The following is an 18106-nucleotide window of genomic DNA, read 5'->3' as shown; positions in this document are numbered from 1 at the left end:
TACTTTAAAATATGCTTAAAGGGTTTTGTCTTTTTTTTATCTCCACAAGCATGCAGAAGAAAAATACTGAAAGAACATAGTGGCTATATACTAAATGAGTGCCTTAATGTAATCTACCTCAAAAATGTAAGCCCTGCAATTCAACAACTTGCTTATCGTTAGGTTAAGCCAGCAGGCATGGCATGGCAACCCAGTCTGTGGTGAGGGCAGACGTAACACTAGTCACAGGGCTGGTGTGGGCGGTCGTGTTTTATAGGGAAGTAGAAGATGTGGGAGTCATGAGGACAGGGGTGCCAGAGCTGGGTAGGTTGAGGTTCAGTTCCCTGGTCCTCTTCGTGAAGACATCCAAGGGTGAGGTTTTGAGACAGAGGGATCTTCACCTGGACCAACACTTCTCGTCCCTGAGGGAAGTAATGGTTTATTCCGTTTACACAGCCACAAATAAACAATGTTTCTCTACAACCAATTTATTTGAAGCATCAACGCTATTGCCGAATTACACCAAAGGCAAACACAACACTCAAGTGGTGATCATGTATGGTTTGGTACAGTACTACGGTGATGCTTCAGCTTGTTCACAGATTTGTTTGTGCTCATGCCTATTTCATTGCTGACCTTGTCAGGCCAAACAGTTTGGAATGTTGGCACAGACAGACTGGCCCTCAGACTAGGGATGCTTACCTTTTCATTTATACACTGAATCTGGACACCGGGGTCATCTCCAATGACTGGGGCCAGTGCATGTTTGACTTCATCGCTCTGAACAGATGGCAGAACAATGCAGTAGTAGACTTATTCAGCTGGAATTCCTCAAGTTTCATTCTACTTCCTCATGAAAACGTTTTCTGTTAAAAGGTAATTGCTTTTTTTTGGTCATAAATAGGAATCGTTTGCCATGTTCTCAGGGTTTCTCTTTTCTAATGTTTCAGATCTCAACCAAACAAGTTCACTTAAGTGGTTATATATTATAAGGCACCTACTGAAACCCATGCTGCAAAAATACAAGATTATTGAATTACAATGTGTATAGTCTTCATATCCTTATTTGGATGCAGTGTCTGTACATCCAAATAAGGGTACAGGAAAATCATAGTTTAATTTCTGTAAACCTTAATGCCAATAGCTGTATTTTAATCCTTCCCCAAGGTGATGGGTATTACCTACCTGATAAGACTGGTTACAGGAGGGCTTGATGCCTGCATCCTCTAAGGCTCTGAACAATGGGTGGAGAACAGGTAGCTCAGCCAGAATAAAAATGCAAGCTATCAACACAGGTTTGACGATGTGTAATGGTGAAACAGGCAGGTTAGATATGTGAATGTGATCAGTGGGGCTGACCGGTCAATATCGAAGCGCTCGCGTAGTTTCAGACATATTTGGAAGTAAAGCAAAGGAGAGTTCATGCCCTCCACACAAGCAGCACAGGAACCATGTTTGATCCATTCATCTTTCCTGTTGGAGAAACACATGCACACTCAGTGACACGCTCTATTATGTACCTGTAACACATAACCAACATTCTGTTAACCGGAATACAGTAGTAACTAATATTCTGTGGCGACCTCTGACTATTTCCATTCAATCTAACGGAGAAAATAATGCTAAATTGTATAACAGACGGTGGACAGGTAATATTAAAAGCTGAAGAATCACATTTGTAAGAAGACCTCAACTGGGTTGGGGTCAATTAGAATTAAAGCCAGTCGATTCAATCGTTTAAAAAAGGGCATATATTTTTAACGACTTCTCCATGACCCGAAAGGAGAAGCTATTTAGGTGATACATTGACCCACGTACTGCCTCTTACCAGAAGAGAAAACTGGAGTGGGTCTTGAGTAGGGATGGCCAAAGTTGAGAGAGTTCAGGGTCCAGCTCCTGAAAGAAAGAGGGATCTCTGCTGAACACATGGATTCTACATTTTCCTTCGATGGTGACTGTAACCGGAGATGAGTTTTACCTTGAGGTCAGAGTGAAATATTGGCCAACAGCGGCAACATGTATGAGCTTTCAAAGGCCTAGGTAAAAAAAAAAAAAAGTATAATTAAATGCTGATATGAATTGGCATTCTCATTCAGTTTATTAAGATCAGTCAAAATGTTTGATTTTGATGGGGAATAACAAATCAGTTGATATATATAATTAATTTTAATGTGCCAGTCACACATTTACCCTTTAAGATTAAATAAATAAATAATAATACCACAGTCCATGGATGGTCCAGTTCTGGATGTTTGGAGGTATTCTGCATTGAGATGAATTCTTTAGACCCTGTGCAGAGTTAGATTGAGTTAGAATAACAGGAATGGGTGATGTGCTATGGAGAAGTGGTTAAACTCACCAAACAAAAGCTCCCAGGCCACTGCAGAGTCAACTTCAAACACTGCCATGTACAGAACCTGGGAGAGATGGAATGATTCTGTATCCTAATGCCCAAGACTATTTAATATTTCAACATAACAATAAGTCACACTCAAGTATACTTGTTCAAAAAGATAATAGTCAAAAATCGACTTGCAATATAAAAGCAGTTTTAAATTGAAAAGTCTACAGTACACCATTGGATTGGAGTATTTACAATGCAAGATCCTTATCTTACTTTTCCGGAGGGCCTGCTGTCCAGTGGTCAGACTCCAGGGTGAGGGTAAGGACAGTGAGCAAGGCCATCATGAGCAGCCCTGACATATTTACTCTATTCTAGGAGTGAGTGACATAGAACATATGTTGACTACAAGTGTTTGTGGGAAAAAGTCTGAAATATGTTGCTCTCGTAAACATTCAAGAAACCGCAAATGTGTAGATTCATAGAAACGTCGTTGTAAATGACGCGCCAAAAACTTGTGTTCGACACCAGTTGAGCGTCGAAGAGGCATCGTACAATTCACATGGGCATTCCTTACTGTCGAGTCTACACTTTGCTACTTCTTATCTTCGTTATCTAACTACAAACAAGGACAGCTAGAGACATACATGTATGCCTATAAACATCACATTTACAAAAACCCTATAGTACAACTATAACAACTATGAGACTTTAATACATCTGTTATGAGACTTACCAGAGACAGTGATCATGTGCGACTGATCTATACTGACAGTTCTCTGCAAATGTGGGGGGGAAAGAAGCTAAACCAGGTGTTTGTCTGTTTTCATGATCACAGCTGGGGAGAGGTGAGACAACATACTCAGTTCCCCTTTCTGAGGACCTCAACCCAGAAATTAAACCAATACTGTCTGGCTTTGAGACTTTTAAATAATATTAATCAAATAAAATAAAATTTTATTTGTCACATACACATGGTTAGCAGATGTTAATGCGAGTGTAGCGAAATGCTTGTGCTTCAAGTTCCGACAATGCAGTAATAACCAACAAGTAATCTAGCTAACAATTCCAAAACTACTACCTTATAGACACAAGTGTAAGGGGATAAGAATATGTACATAAAGATATATGAGTGAGTGATGGTACAGAGCGGCATAGGCAAGATACAGTAGATGGTATTGAGTGCAGTATATACATATGAGATGAGTATGTAAACAAAGTGGCATAGTTAAAGTGGCTAGTGATACATGTATTACATAAAGATGCAGTAGATGATATAGAGTACAGTATATACATATACATATACATATGAGATGAATAATGTAGGGTATGTAAACATTATATTAGGTAGCATTGTTTAAAGTGGCTAGTGATATATTTTACATAATTTCCCATCAATTCCCATTATTAAAGTGGCTGGAGTTGTCAGTGTGTTGGCAGCAGCCACTCAATGTTAGTGGTGGCTGTTTAACAGTCTGATGGCCTTGAGATAGAAGCTGTTTTTCAGTCTCTCGGTTCCAGCTTTGATGCACCTGTACTGACCTCGCCTTCTGGATGATAGCGGGGTGAACAGGCAGTGGTTCGGGTGGTTGTTGTCCTTGATGATCTTTATGGCCTTCCTGTGACATCAGGTGGTGTAGGTGTCCTGGAGGGCAGGTAGTTTGCCCCCGGTGATGCGTTGTGCAGACCTCACTACCCTCTGGAGAGCCTTACGGTTGTGGGCGGAGCAGTTGCCGTACCAGGCGGTGATACAGCCCGACAGGATGCTCTCGATTGTGCATCTGTAGAAGTTAGTGAGTGCTTTTGGTGACAAGCTGAATTTCTTCAGCCTCCTGAGGTTGAAGAAGCGCTGCTGCGCCTTCTTCACGATTTCTGTCTGTGTGAGTGGACCAATTCAGTTTGTCTGTGATGTGTACGCAGAGGAACTTAAAACTTACTACCCTCTCCACTACTGTCCCATCAATGTGGATAGGGGGGTGTTCCCTCTGCTGTTTCCTGAAGTCCACAATCATCTCCTTAGTTTTGTTGACGCTGAGTGTGAGGTTATTTTCCCGACACCACACTCCGAGGGCCCTCACCTCCTCCCTGTAGGCCGTCTCATCGCTGTTGGTAATCAAGCCTACCACTGTTGTGTCGTCTGCAAACTTGATGATTGAGTTGGAGGCGTGCGTGGCCACGCAGTCGTGGGTGAACAGGGAGTACAGGAGAGGGCTCAGAACACACCCTTGTGGGGACCCAGTGTTGAGGATCAGCGGGGTGGAAATGTTGTTGCCTACCCTCACCACCTGGGGGCGGCCCGTCAGGAAGTCCAGTACCCAGTTGCACAGGGCGGGGTCGAGACCCAGGGTCTTGTGCTTGATGACGAGCTTGGAGGGCACTATGGTGTTAAATGCTGAGCTGTAGTCGATGAACAGCATTCTCACATAGGTATTCCTCTTGTCCAGATGGGTTAGGGCAGTGTGCAGTGTGGTTGAGATTGCATCGTCTGTGGACCTATTTGGGCGGTAAGCAAATTGGAGTGGGTCTAGGGTGTCAGGTAGGGTGGAGGTGATATGGTCCTTGACTAGTCTCTCAAAGCACTTCATGATGACGGAAGTGAGTGCTACGGGGCGGTAGTCGTTTAGCTCAGTTACCTTAGCTTTCTTAGGAACAGGAACAATGGTGGCCCTCTTGAAGCATGTGGGAACTGCAGACTGGGATAGGGATTCAAATCAAATCAAATTTTATTTGTCACATACACATGGTTAGCAGATGTTAATGCGAGTGTAGCGAAATGCTTGTGCTTCTAGTTCCGACAATGCAGTGATAACCAACAAGTAATCTAACTAACAATTCCAAAACTACTGTCTTATACACAGTGTAAGGGGATAAAGAATATGTACATAAGGATATATGAATGAGTGATGGTACAGAGCAGCATACAGTAGATGGTATCGAGTACAGTATATACATATGAGATGAGTATGTAGACAAAGTAAACAAAGTGGCATAGTTAAAGTGGCTAGTGATACATGTATTACATAAGGATGCAGTCGATGATGTAGAGTACAGTATATACGTATGCATATGAGATGAATAATGTAGGGTAAGTAACATTATATAAGGTAGCATTGTTTAAAGTGGCTAGTGATATATTTACATCATTTCCCATCAATTCCCATTATTAAAGTGGCTGGAGTTGGGTCAGTGTCAATGACAGTGTGTTGGCAGCAGCCACTCAATGTTAGTGGTGGCTGTTTAACAGTCTGATGGCCTTGAGATAGAAGCTGTTTTTCAGTCTCTCGGTCCCAGCTTTGATGCACCTGTACTGACCTCGCCTTCTGGATGATAGCGGGGTGAACAGGCAGTGGTTCGGGTGGTTGATGTCCTTGATGATCTTTATGGCCTTCCTGTAACATCGGGTGGTGTAGGTGTCCTGGAGGGCAGGTAGTTTGCCCCCGGTGATAGGTTGTGCAGACCTCACTACCCTCTGGAGAGCCTTACGGTTGAGGGCGGAGCAGTTGCCGTACCAGGCGGTGATACAGCCCGCCAGGATGCTCTCGATTGTGCATCTGTAGAAGTTTGTGAGTGCTTTTGGTGACAAGCTGAATTTCTTCAGCCTCCTGAGGTTGAAGAGGCGCTGCTGCGCCTTCTTCACGACGCTGTCAGTGTGAGTGGAGCAATTCAGTTTGTCTGTGATGTGTATGCCGAGGAACTTAAAACTTGCTACCCTCTCCACTACTGTTCCATCGATGTGGATAGGGGTGTTCCCTCTGCTGTTTCCTGAAGTCCACAATCATCTCCTTAGTTTTGTTGACGTTGAGTGTGAGGTTATTTTCCTGACACCACACTCCGAGGGCCCTCACCTCCTCCCTGTAGGCCGTCTCGTCGTTGTTGGTAATCAAGCCTACCACTGTTGTGTCGTCCGCAAACTTGATGATTGAGTTGGAGGCGAGCGTGGCCACGCAGTCGTGTGTGAACAGGGAGTACAGGAGAGGGCTCAGAACGCACCCTTGTGGGGCCCCCGTGTTGAGGATCAGCGGGGAGGAGATGTTGTTGCCTACCCTCACCACCTGGGGGCGGCCCGTCAGGAAGTCCAGTACCCAGTTGCACAGGGCGGGGTCGAGACCCAGGGTCTCGAGCGTGATGACGAGCTTGGAGGGTACTATGGTGTTGAATGCCGAGCTGTAGTCGATGAACAGCATTCTCACATAGGTATTCCTCTTGTCCAGGTGGGTTAGGGCAGTGTGCAGTGTGGTTGAGATTGCATCGTCTGTGGACCTATTTGGGCGGTAAGCAAATTGGAGTGGGTCTAGGGTGTCAGGTAGGGTGGAGGTGATATGGTCCTTGACTAGTCTCTCAAAGCACTTCATGATGACGGAAGTGAGTGCTACGGGCGGTAGTCGTTTAGCTCAGTTACCTTAGCTTTCTTGGGAACAGGAACAATGGTGGCCCTCTTGAAGCATGTGGGAACAGCAGACTGGTATAGGGATTGATTGAATATGTCCGTAAACACACCGGCCAGCTGGTCTGCGCATGCTCTGAGGGCGCGGCTGGGGATGCCGTCTGGGCCTGCAGCCTTGCGAGGGTTAACACGTTTAAATGTCTTACTCACCTCGGCTGCAGTGAAGGAGAGACCGCATGTTTTCGTTGCAGGCCGTGTCAGTGGCACTGTATTGTCCTCAAAGCGGGCAAAAAGTTATTTAGTCTGCCTGGGAGCAAGACATCCTGGTCCGTGACTGGGCTGGGTTTCTTCTTGTAGTCCGTGATTGACTGTAGACCCTGCCACATGCCTCTTGTGTCTGAGCCATTGAATTGAGATTCCACTTTGTCTCTGTACTGACGCTTAGCTTGTTTAATAGCCTTGCGGAGGAAATAGCTGCATTGTTTATATTCGGACATGTTACCAGACACCTTGCCCTGATTAAAAGCAGTGGTTCGCACTTTCAGTTTCACGCGAATGTTTTTATCGTTGCTATGGGAACGACATCTTCGACGCACGTTCTAATGAACTCGCACACCGAATCAGCGTATTCGTCAATATTTTTATCTGACGCAATACGAAACATGTCCCAGTCCACGTGATGGAAGCAGTGGACAGACCTCAGCTTGGTCTGATTAGCGTTGGACAGACCTCAGCGTGGGAGCCTCTTGTTTTAGTTTCTGCCTGTAGGCAGGGATCAGCAAAATGGAGTCGTGGTCATTATATGCGTCGCAGAAGTTAGAGTAACAATGATCCAAGGTTTTACCACCCCTGGTTGCGCAATCGATATGCTGATAAAATTTAGGGAGTCTTGTTTTCAGATTAGCTTTGTTAAAATCCCCAGCTACAATGAATGCAGCCTCCGGATAAATGGTTTCCAGTTTGCAAAGAGTTAAATAAAGTTCGTTCAGAGCCATCGATGTGTCTGCTTGGGGGGGGGATATATACGGCTGTGATTATAATCGAAGAGAATTCTCTTGGTAGATAATGCGGTCTACATTTGATTGTGAGGAATTCTAAATCAGGTGAACAGAAGGATTTGAGTTCCTGTATGTTTCCTTCATCACACCATGTCTCGTTAGTCATGAGGCATACGCCCCCGCCACTCTTCTTACCAGAAAGATGTTTGTTTCTGTCGGCGCGATGATTGAATATGATAATAAACATATCCCAGTCCACGTGATGGAAGCAGTCTTGGAGTGTGGAATCAGATTGGTCAGACCAGCGTTGAACAGACCTCAGCGCGGGAGCTTCTTGTTTTAGTTTCTGTCTGTAGGCAGGGATCAACATAAAAAAATCTGCAGTTTCCAGGTACAATCGTCATTTACAACATTATCAATGTCTACACTGTATTTCTGATCAATTTGATGTTATTTTAATAGACAAAAATGTTGCTTTTCTTTCAAAAACAAGGACATTTGCGAGTGACCCCAAACTGTTGAATGGTAGTGTAAGTATAAACTGTCAATGAGAAGCGCACATCTTCCATATAAAGAATTTCACTTAAATTCAAAATAAACATATTTATATTTAGCGTGTGAGGACAGAAATCAGTATGAACAACGGCAACCAAAGAAGTCATTTTAGACCTTGGGAGTGAAAGCTTGAGCACTTAGTTTGGCTCCTATTCAGAATTGCTGCAATACAGTATGTGACTGCACCCAGCAAGAGTACAAACTCCACCATGAATCACCTACTGGTAAAAAAACTATTTTTCCTAAATGTTCTGTCATCGGAATCATATAAAGATTCATAATATTATTAGTAGAACCTTGGATATTAATTGGAAAGGGAAGTACAGTTGGACTAACCTTTGTACCAACTTTTTTAATGTGGAGAGTAGAATGCAAAATTAGTTGTGCAATCTGTCTTCCTGATTACCTGTTGCTAAGTATTAGATGGAGTAAATAATTCCAGTATGCGTGGGGGATAAATTAGACGGGCCTTGGCCTCAATTAACCTGTTGCAGGCCTTGTCTCAGCTCCGGTGGTCGACTGATAGTGAGGCCAGCATATAAGGTGCTTTAGACAGTAAAACAAAATGGCTGGTCCCAGGAGATTCTGATGTCATTCTACAGAAATGTAAATAATTTAGATGATCTCTCTGTAAGGTCGTATTGGACTCATATTTTCATTCAGATTACATTTTTATTTAAAAACAACTTGGTCTTATTGTTCTTTTAAAATATCTAGTTTACAAGCTCCTACTGAGTGGTCATATCCTTTTAATTATATCCCTCTCACTTCTAGGTGAGGTGGAAAAATGCGATGGTATATTAGTCTTGTCTATTTCTATTGATTCACATTTCCTCTATCGGTCCTTTATGATTTCTCTAAGCAAACTGTGCCGTGTCCACATATAGCTTACACATACGTACAGGGTAGCCTAGTGGTTAGAGCGTTGGGCTCTTCAAGGGACAGAACCCAAGTCAACAGAAGTATACAAAATGGTCTTCAATGAAATGAGAAGGTTTTGCCTGTGATAGTAAAAAGTAGCAAGAGAATGTTTACGTGATACAAAGACCAATAGATTAAAAACTTGAAAAGAGATTACTTTCTTTCAGAACACAAGTCCCCAGTGATGAAATAGTCCTGTTGTAATGAATAAACACAATGGGTCAGACCAAGTGGTATGGGTATGGTTTGACCTCTATTTTCAACAGATTATCTATTTGACAATAATGTTTATATACCGCTATGCACTTGATAGGGTCATTTTATAGAACATCGATAAGTGGTCTGATTTCATATTTCATTAGGAGTGACAGATTATCTGCCAAAGGAAGTTGAATCTCTGCCTTTTTCACAGAGAAGGCTTTTGTGTTTTTCTTTTTTTGTATCTTAGAGGATGTTGATTTAATCCAGCATATTTGAGGTGACAACACAGCTGTCTTTGAAACTAGCATCACCTTGGATGGAAAGCATGTCGAAGATGCCAAAATGGTATATTCACTCAAAAAGTCTAAAACATACGGAAGAAGGTGATACTACACCAACAAGTATGTGTAATTCCCCCCTGCATGCTGTTCAAATGAAATACAAATGTGTAGTTCTATTTTTTGTGTATGCAAACCACTTGAACTTTATTTGGTACTCAAAATGTCAAAAACAGTTAGAGGTGGATATCTCCTCTCCTAACCAAGACTGTACACAATAGCAGATGTTGTCATGATGAAGACGGAGAGCAAAGTAAGAATAACCCAACGTTTCCCATAGCTATTTCCTCCTATAGGAAACAACAGGCTAGTATCACATCTCTTTAAAAGTGAAAGTAGAAAAGCAGGTGTGGAACCCCGAAGGTAAACACCACGCTGATATTCCCATCTAATCCAGATCATCCATTCTCTGCATAACTTCATATACTATTGTTATGTTATTATCAAAAGATTTAATCTACTAGAAACACTATGAAAACAGCATCTAGCCTCAGCCGCTCAGAAAGCATCCGACCCATTTGTTTTTGGACATTTGGAAATTAGGGATGCAGAGGAATGTTTTGTCATAAGCCCTGCATTTTCAATCTAGTTTTCACATCATATGCAGACACAGGGTAACATGGTCAACATGTGACTGTGGGATCCTTTCAGAAGCTGTCCCGGCTGGCTACCAGAGCCTTCAGCACAACAACCAAACAGATGAAGAACAAGGTGCCAGATCGTCAGAAACTATTCCAGGGGAGCATGACATCATTAGGACACCTGGGTGAGAAACAATCCCAAACGAGGAAAACAAGAGGTATCTAATCAGTGAATTTAGATATTTAGTGGCAATCAAATGGGCCAACAATGTCAATCAGATGTGATTTGAGCAACATTGACCTGATTTTTGAACTACTGCATGTGTCGTGTTACGAAATTGAGGAATTGCCTGAGGTCCACTGTTGTTGGTCAGCACCTAGAATCGTATCACAGTATTGAACATAGAAAAAGAGCATTACCGGCTTTAAAGGGGCTTGAGGGAATAGTTGTTCTGTCATGGTTTGTAACGCAATTTCATTTGGTTTTATCATCACATATCCCAAAGTTGGCTTTACAATAAAGGTTCCAGTGATTCATGATCATGAATAGGTATTTGACCCCTAACTTTGGTTACAGGCGGACAACGGCTTGCCAGTCCACATCAAGGGAGGGACCACTGATGTCCTTCACTACCGGCTAACAATGACCATCACCCTCCGCAGGTACCTGTTACATTCTTCCATCAACGCACTCTGTACATTTGGAGTACTGTGCTGATGGTTTTCTATGCTGCATCGTATATGTTGTAATCAGTGTGTCTTTGTGTTCTTTTTAGGCACTGGATATTCCTTATTCTGGATTCTACCTGCCTGTCAGCCCAAGGGCAAATGAGGAAGCCCTGCGAATGCATGTGTTTGTTTCAATCAATTCCACTTTATGACCTTCTTCTAATGTCATGGGACACTTTATGTACAGAATACAGAAATCTCTCTATTATGCCTCTGTTTCAAGGCAAGCCCTATTTTCCTCTATCAACCCATGTGTCATTTCACTTGAACCTCAATGAAATGATCTATTCCTGCCACCCTGTGTTCAATCAGAGAAATTAGAAGGAACATTTCACACGGAACAAACTTTGAAAAGAACCCTGTGTTGCATGGCAACAGGAGGTGTCACTATTTGAATCGGTAACATCAAAAAGTGTACTGATGCTAGTGTAACAGTTTAACTTTAAACCGTCCCCCTCGCCCATACCCGGGCGTGAACCAGGGACCTTCTGCACACATCGACAACAGTCACCCAAGAAGCATCGTTACCCATCGCTCCACAAAAGCCGTGGCTCTTGCAGAGCAGGGGGAACTACTACTTCAAGGTCTCAGAGCAAGTGACGTAACCGATTGAAACGCTATTTAGCGCGCACCGCTAAATAAGCTAGCCGTTTCACATCCGTTACACTAGAAATATGAAAATCAGTTGCAAAAAAATTACTCCAGCCAAATACCAATAGGGTTATTTAATTACGATTCCATGTATGTGACAAAAAAATGCTGAGATTTGAGAAATACATTTTGGCACACAATTCAAAAGTCATCCAGTCAGTCACAAACAGACCCTTTCCTTACTCTGGGTCAAAATGTAGACATTTGTTTTGTTGGACTGTCTCTAAATCGAATCTATTGAAACAATTAGAGCCAAGCTTAAGTTTTTCATGGCCTTTTCTCCTCATAAGCAACTCAGTGAATGAATGCTACAATTGACAAAAATATTAATTTGTAGAAATATTCTATCACTTTCGTACTCGTATGTTTAGTTCTCAAATTCAGTGTAATTGCTACATCTAGAGACTTATTACAGTAAAGTCTTAGAACACCTAATCATTCCAGGGTTTTTCTTTATTTTTACTATTTTCTACATTGTAGAATGATAATGAAGACATCAAAACTATGAAATAACACATATGAAATCAAGTAGTAACCATAAAAGTGTTAAACAAATCAAAGCAGCCATCCTTTGCCTTGATGACAGCTTTGCACATGCTTGACATTCTCTCAACCAGCTTCATGAGGTAGTCACCTGGAATGCAATTTCAATTAAAAGTACATTTTTGGAATGTCTTTCCTTCTAAATGCGTTTGAGCCAATTAGTTGTGTTGTGACAAGGTAGGGGGGGTATACAGAAGATAACCCTATTTTGTAAAAGACCAAGTCCACATTATGGCAAGAACAGCTCAAATAATCAAAGAGAAATGACAGTCCATCATTACTTTATGACATGAAGGTCAGTCAATACGGAACATTTCAAGAACTTTGAATGTTTCTTCAAGTGCAGTTGCAAAAACCATCAAGCACTATGATGAAACTGGCTCTCATGAGGACCGCCACAGGAATGGAAGACCCAGAGTTACCTCTGCTGTAGAGGATAAGTTCATTAAAGAGTTACCAGCCTCATAAATTGCAGCCCAAATAAATGCTTCACAGACTTCAAGTAACAGACATATCTCAACATCAACTGTTCAGAGGAGACTGTGTGAATCAGGCATTCATGGTCAAATTGCTGTAAAGAAACCAATACTAAAGGACACCAATAATAAGAAGAGACTTGCTTGGGCTAAGAAACACGAGCAATGGACAGACTGGTGGAAATTTGTCCTTTGGTCTTGTCCAAATTGGAGAATTTTGGTTCAAACTGCCGTGTCTTTGTGAGATGCGGTGTGGGTGAATGGATGATCTCTGCATGTGTATTTCCCACCGTAAAGCATGGAGGAGGAGGTGTTATTGCGTAGGGGTGCTTTGCTGGTGACACTGTCATTGATTTATTTAGAATTCAAGGCACACTTAACCAGTATGGCTGCCACAGCATTCTGCAGCGATATGCCATCCCATCTGGTTTGGGTTTAGTGGGACTATCATTTGTTTTTCACCAGGACAATGACCCAACACACCTCAAGGCTGTGTAAGGGCTATTTTACCAAGAAGGAGAGTGATGGAGTGCTGCATCAGATGATCTGGCCTCCACAATCCCCCGACCTCAACCTAATTGAGATTGTTTGGGATGAGTCGGACCGCAGGGTGAAGGAAAAGCAGCCAACAAGTGCTCAGCATATATGGGAACTACTTCAAGAATGTTGGAAAAGCATTCCAGGTGAAGCTGGTTGAGAGAATGCCAAGAGTGTGCAAAGCTGTCATCAAGGCAAAGGGTGGCTACTTCAAGAATTTCAAATATAAAATATTTTTTGATTTGTTTAACACTTTCTTTTGTTTAATTCCATATGTGTTATTTCATAGTTGTGATGTCTCCACTATTATTCCACAATGTAGAAAATAGTAATAATAAAGAAAAACCCTTGAATGAGTAGATGTTCTAAAACGTTTGACCGATAGTGTACTTCAAAAAATAGTGGACTTCAAAAAATGAATTTCAAGTATCTGTTTCCCTTCATAAAAGCTTATTGTCAAAACGAACATATTTTTTTTTGCTTCTACAATTGTAAGGCGACTTTGTGTCCTTGATTACCACTAAATAAGTCCCATGCATAATTATTATTATTAAATAGCATTTTATTGTATTATATAAAAGCAGTAACTATGTAGTTATACAGTAGGCCTCTAGTACAGTTAGACTTTGGAGCATGATGCCCATATTCCAGTTTGCTGTAAACAACATATTAGGTTACAGCATATTATTCAGTCATTTAAGGTATTTAGTGTTAGTCATCCAGTTAAAGGAATCACTAATATTTCCCTGCAGAAGCCTTGTTTTTACCATGGAGGGATGAGTAAACACAAAGTGGGCAACATCTCCATGAACAGTCAGTTGTCCCAGTGCAACCACTCTAGCTAGCGCAGGAAGCGAATGCTCATCTTGTGGTCGATGTTCACCTTCTCCAGGGACTGTAAGGAGAAGGAACAGCCAAAGTTAGACTGAATGGAATGGTGGAATTGCTATATTGCTATAAGCAAATGCAGCCACTGAATATGAGAGAGAATGGGCAAAATACTGTCAACGTACAATGTACAGTATGCTGTTTGAGCAATGGCCGACATCATTTTCTATGGGCATGAACTTTGCATGTCTTAGTATTCTGGGTGCCCTGTGCTGCAATGCACCATATTGATAAGTCAGTCTTAGAGCTCTAGCCGGTGGTACCTTGCGGAACTCCTCAAAGGAGATGGCATCGTCCTTGTCCAGGTCAGCCTCCTGGATGGTGCGGTCGGCGATGCTCTCTAGCTGCTCCTCCGTCACCTGCATCTCAAGCATGGACCGCAGCACCTGTCAATCACCCTCAGCTGTCAATCACATCCCAAACCCATGGAGGATGGCTTCATTCTATTGTATAGGGCCCTCAAAATTTCAATCCCGACTATGAAACCAGTTCAACTGCTTTTTTTTCATTCTTCCCCTCTAATCAGGGCCTGATTTAGACCTAGGACAAAAGGTGGGTTCAATACATTTTCAGGTAGAACAGAAAACCAGCAGGCTCCGGACCTCATAGTGTAAGATTTGAATACCTCTGGTATAGGGTGTAGGCATTTCAGCCATAAATTGTAGGGACATACAAGACCTGGTTTACAACAGAGAAACAATTTACATCACTAACTATTAGTGGTATATTGTGTTGCTCACCATACAGAGTATTATTGTCAGTAAATCTAACAGTTATTACGGACCTGTAGAAGCTCAGCTCTGGAGATTTTTCCATCTTTATCTTGGTCATATAGTTGGAAGGCAACTGAATGGAAGGAGAAAACCAGGGGGGATCTGATTGAGTTGAATTTATGCTAAAATCTATTATGTGAGTCAACCACAACAACAACAAAAATGCCAGAGGACTCACACTTGAGTTTACTGGTCCTACTGTTGACAGGTTCAGGCATACTGGGATCTTTGGGACGTTTTTTGTCCGCAGGTCGGAAGTGGGCCAGGATCCTCACAAAGGAGTGGAAGTCCACTGTTTCCTGTCTAAGAGTGAGATTATGTTAAGACCAAAATCTGCTTGCATTCCAAATGTACAGGATACATGGATATAAAACATTTAAAAAATAAGTTTATTGTTGCACAGAATTGACTGAAGTTAAATCAATATTTAGTCTTGTTGATTGTGCACTCTGTTTTTTTTTTTAAAGGAGACCTACAAAAAGCCTGGACTTTTATATTACAGTGAAAATGGACATTAACCTTCACTTTACCATTTAATTGGTGAGGTAATCAAGTCAGCAATTTTACTCAAACCTGTAAGAAATGTTGTTCTATACCCTGGAGAGAAGAAAGCCCCAATGATCCGATCCCCGATGGGGTTCATCGCCAACCTATTAATGGCTCCAAAATCCTGTGGTCTTCACAGTAACGGGGATAAAACAAATACAGGACATTCAGACAAGGACATTCAGACATGATTATCATTATTATGACATGACACGGTTTTAGTCAACACTGGTCAACTCCATAAAGCTGACATGGTCCCACCACGTACCGGAGATGGCCTGTCTTTTCCTTGTCCAATGCTTCGAAACGGTCATAAAGTCGAACAATGTGTGCAGGGGTGACTATGTTAAAGAGAAAACAGGAGAACCATCGATTCATGCTATTAGTATTAGTATTGGGCAGGACAGCGGCACACCAAATCATTGAATCAATATATGCAACAAGGCCAGTTCATTGCTCTGGATTGCATTCAAGCAAACACTCCATGAATTATTCAAGCTTTTGTGTTTGTGTAGCATTTGTGTAGCCTAAACGCCAAGTTATTAATTTACCTACAACTTCTCAAAGCCACATGCATATGTCAATATAAGTCTCTGTTCAAAGCTTAGATATTCAATACTGTATTTTGTTGGGTAAGACACATGAGTATTTTGGTCAGACAAAGTTGTGCGCGCAATTTGCCCACCTGTCAAACATAACTCTTATGTTTGCGAAAGCTATTAATAATTTGGACACATTTGAAAATATCTGCGCTCTAAAACATTTTGGGAAAAAATGCAATAGAAGGAATTGAAAAACTGGGCTCCATATAGCTGTCACAAAAACATTCATAATGAAATCCCGTTATACGCCCACTCTCGAAGATGTGTCCTCGAATTTGGCATAAACAATGACGTTATTGTACAATCATGACAATCTAAATACAGATTTTCTAGTAGCTTAAACTACAGTCCTACCCGTCCGAGAACTTACAACCCGTTTCTTGCATTAATTCTTCGACGTTTGGAATTTTTGACAGGGTGGAATTTGTCGAGCCCATTTCTACAGAAAAGAAAACAATAACATCTGCTTCACTCGACACACAAATATCACGTCCCAGAACTTCTGATTTTGCTGTTAACTTCCCAATGCCTGTAATTTAGAATTTATACACGACTGTAGCTATGAAATAAACGTTTGTATCCTCGACTAGAGCAAAGGTATATTGAACGTCAATTCAGTCAGTTCACGGCTAATGATAGGCATCATATCTATCCAATCGCTGTTAAACCAAGGGGACCAAATGACCAATGGGGTCGTGATTTATATGTTTTCAAGAACACTAATTCAACCAGATCTGTTCTTACAACAGATCTCCAAGATTGATATCGAATTGTATCAACAGCCTGGGTTTACTATTCAGAATGGATAGCATTATATATAGCAAAGTGGATCTTTGATTAATATATTTGCATTATGGCTTTATTATCACTAATAGCCTACTGCCAACAATAATCCATTACATAATGGAATCTTTAGCCTAATGATTACAATAGGCTACTAGCCTGTATGCTCCTGAGTAGCTTGACAATCACTATACTGTCCAACACAATGTTACACGCAAATCAAACATGCTTTGTAGACGTTGTTACAGTGGTCATTTGACACTAGATGGCACCATCCCTTTTCAGATATCAAGGAACCATGGGCTGCTACAGCATAGCAGGACAGTGTGCATTGTGAGTAGTCTTGTTTTAGTATGGGACAGCTCTGAGAGGTTATCAGCTATCAGTTGGAAAGCTGGTTTGTGTGTCATGAGTCAATGAACTGGTCTGCATATTCGGCATGCTGCTTTTCCCAAACCATTCTTAGATAATAGTTCATCTGACTCAAAGATCCACGTCCATTGGAAATGGCTCCTTCTGAATGAACCTGGTGCTCTAAAATCCAGATCTTCAATGACGTTTATAAAATATTTGAGGCAACACGTTTCCACATCAACACAATGATGTGTATTTCTCTTCATCAACAAAAACACACAATTTGTGCATCCTGGATGACACACATTTTTGCTGATAATTTGTCAGCAACGGTTTAAATGTGTTTATATTACCGGCAACAGTGATGCTTGCCTTGCTCATGTATTTATATAATTCTAGACTGTTTGAATCCCTCTCTTAGCTGAACCATTAAAATACTTTGTGGGCGAGAAAGATTGCTCCCAACAACAATAACATTTTAGTTGGCCTACTCACACCAAATTTCAACACTAATAACAAAGCAAACAATTCAATGCCCCTTTCCTGTCTACAAATGTCTATCGTAAAACAAACATCTCTCCCTTGTAGCTGATTTATTTAGTTCTCAAATTTATTGGGGCGGCAGGGTAGCCTAGTGGTTAGAGCGTTGGACTAGTAACCGAAAGGTTACAAGTTCGAATCCCCGAGCTGACAAGGTACAAATCTGTCGTTCTGCCCCTGAACAGGCAGTTAACCCACTGTTCCTAGGCCCTCATTGAAAATAAGAATTTGTTCTTAACTGACTTGCCTAGTAAAATAAAAAAATAGGGTTGGATAAGCAATGGGGAGTGTCTCACAATCTCTTGCATGAAATAATAGACATCAAATCCATCCACTCTGCTACTGTGGTCACACCCAGAAAATAGCTAGATATATGAATTCAGGTC

The 18106-nt window shown here is 41.6% G+C and overlaps 2 protein-coding genes and 1 long non-coding RNA gene across 6 annotated transcripts; 1 reads left to right on the top strand and 2 right to left on the bottom strand.

Moving 5' to 3' along the window:
* Positions 1–15: 15 nt before the first annotated feature.
* On the bottom strand, positions 16–3154 carry LOC118397210 (ribonuclease T2-like). 4 transcript variants are annotated; one of them, XM_035791745.2, is made up of 10 exons: positions 3057–3154; positions 2597–2694; positions 2339–2423; positions 2201–2268; positions 1958–2015; positions 1808–1875; positions 1339–1452; positions 1165–1213; positions 682–759; positions 16–401 (listed from the first exon to the last, which is right to left on the bottom strand). In XM_035791745.2, exons 2-10 carry the CDS (start codon positions 2680–2682, stop codon positions 219–221), a joined length of 789 nt encoding a protein of 262 aa, XP_035647638.1. In that variant the 5' UTR covers positions 2683–2694; positions 3057–3154; the 3' UTR covers positions 16–218. The 4 variants fall into 4 exon arrangements, with proteins under 4 accessions (XP_035647638.1, XP_035647639.1, XP_035647640.1 ...); XM_035791746.2 differs by having other exon boundaries at positions 2204–2268; XM_035791747.2 differs by having other exon boundaries at positions 2339–2396.
* Positions 3155–10261: 7107 nt separating this feature from the next.
* On the top strand, positions 10262–11121 carry LOC118396935 (uncharacterized). The gene is made up of 3 exons (XR_004828289.2): positions 10262–10516; positions 10876–10961; positions 11075–11121. It is a non-coding gene; the product is annotated as an uncharacterized LOC118396935 (long non-coding RNA).
* Positions 11122–11737: 616 nt separating this feature from the next.
* Positions 11738–16709, bottom strand: LOC118397207 (calcineurin B homologous protein 2-like). Its single transcript, XM_035791741.2, has 7 exons — positions 16414–16709; positions 15710–15782; positions 15492–15572; positions 15074–15198; positions 14907–14968; positions 14386–14508; positions 11738–14129 (listed from the first exon to the last, which is right to left on the bottom strand). The coding sequence occupies exons 1-7, from the start codon at positions 16478–16480 to the stop codon at positions 14076–14078; spliced, it is 585 nt and encodes a 194-aa protein (XP_035647634.1). The 5' UTR covers positions 16481–16709; the 3' UTR covers positions 11738–14075.
* Between the last annotated feature and the right edge of the window lie 1397 nt (positions 16710–18106).

This window comes from Oncorhynchus keta, chromosome 18 (assembly GCF_023373465.1).
Source record: "Oncorhynchus keta strain PuntledgeMale-10-30-2019 chromosome 18, Oket_V2, whole genome shotgun sequence".
Lineage (NCBI taxonomy): Eukaryota > Metazoa > Chordata > Actinopteri > Salmoniformes > Salmonidae > Oncorhynchus > Oncorhynchus keta.
The sequence above is the reverse complement of the archived record's forward strand: the minus strand, read 5'-3'. Positions and strand labels throughout refer to the sequence as shown.

Bases quoted from the DNA above. Each gene is read 5' to 3' on its own strand.
- LOC118397210 (XM_035791745.2), bottom strand. From the start codon at position 2,682: ATGTCAGGGCTGCTCATGATGGCCTTGCTCACTGTCCTTACCCTCACC. The intron at 1,453-1,807 runs GTAAGAGGCAGT...TTTCTCCAACAG, and splicing joins CACTCCAGTTTTCTCTTCTG to GAAAGATGAATGGATCAAAC. The intron at 1,214-1,338 runs GTCAGCCCCACT...CCCATTGTTCAG, and splicing joins GAGCGCTTCGATATTGACCG to AGCCTTAGAGGATGCAGGCA.
- LOC118397207 (XM_035791741.2), bottom strand. From the start codon at position 16,480: ATGGGCTCGACAAATTCCACCCTGTCAAAAATTCCAAACGTCGAAGAA. The intron at 15,573-15,709 runs GTACGTGGTGGG...GTTACTGTGAAG, and splicing joins GAAAAGACAGGCCATCTCCG to ACCACAGGATTTTGGAGCCA. The intron at 14,509-14,906 runs GTCCGTAATAAC...GGTGATTGACAG, and splicing joins CCAGAGCTGAGCTTCTACAG to GTGCTGCGGTCCATGCTTGA.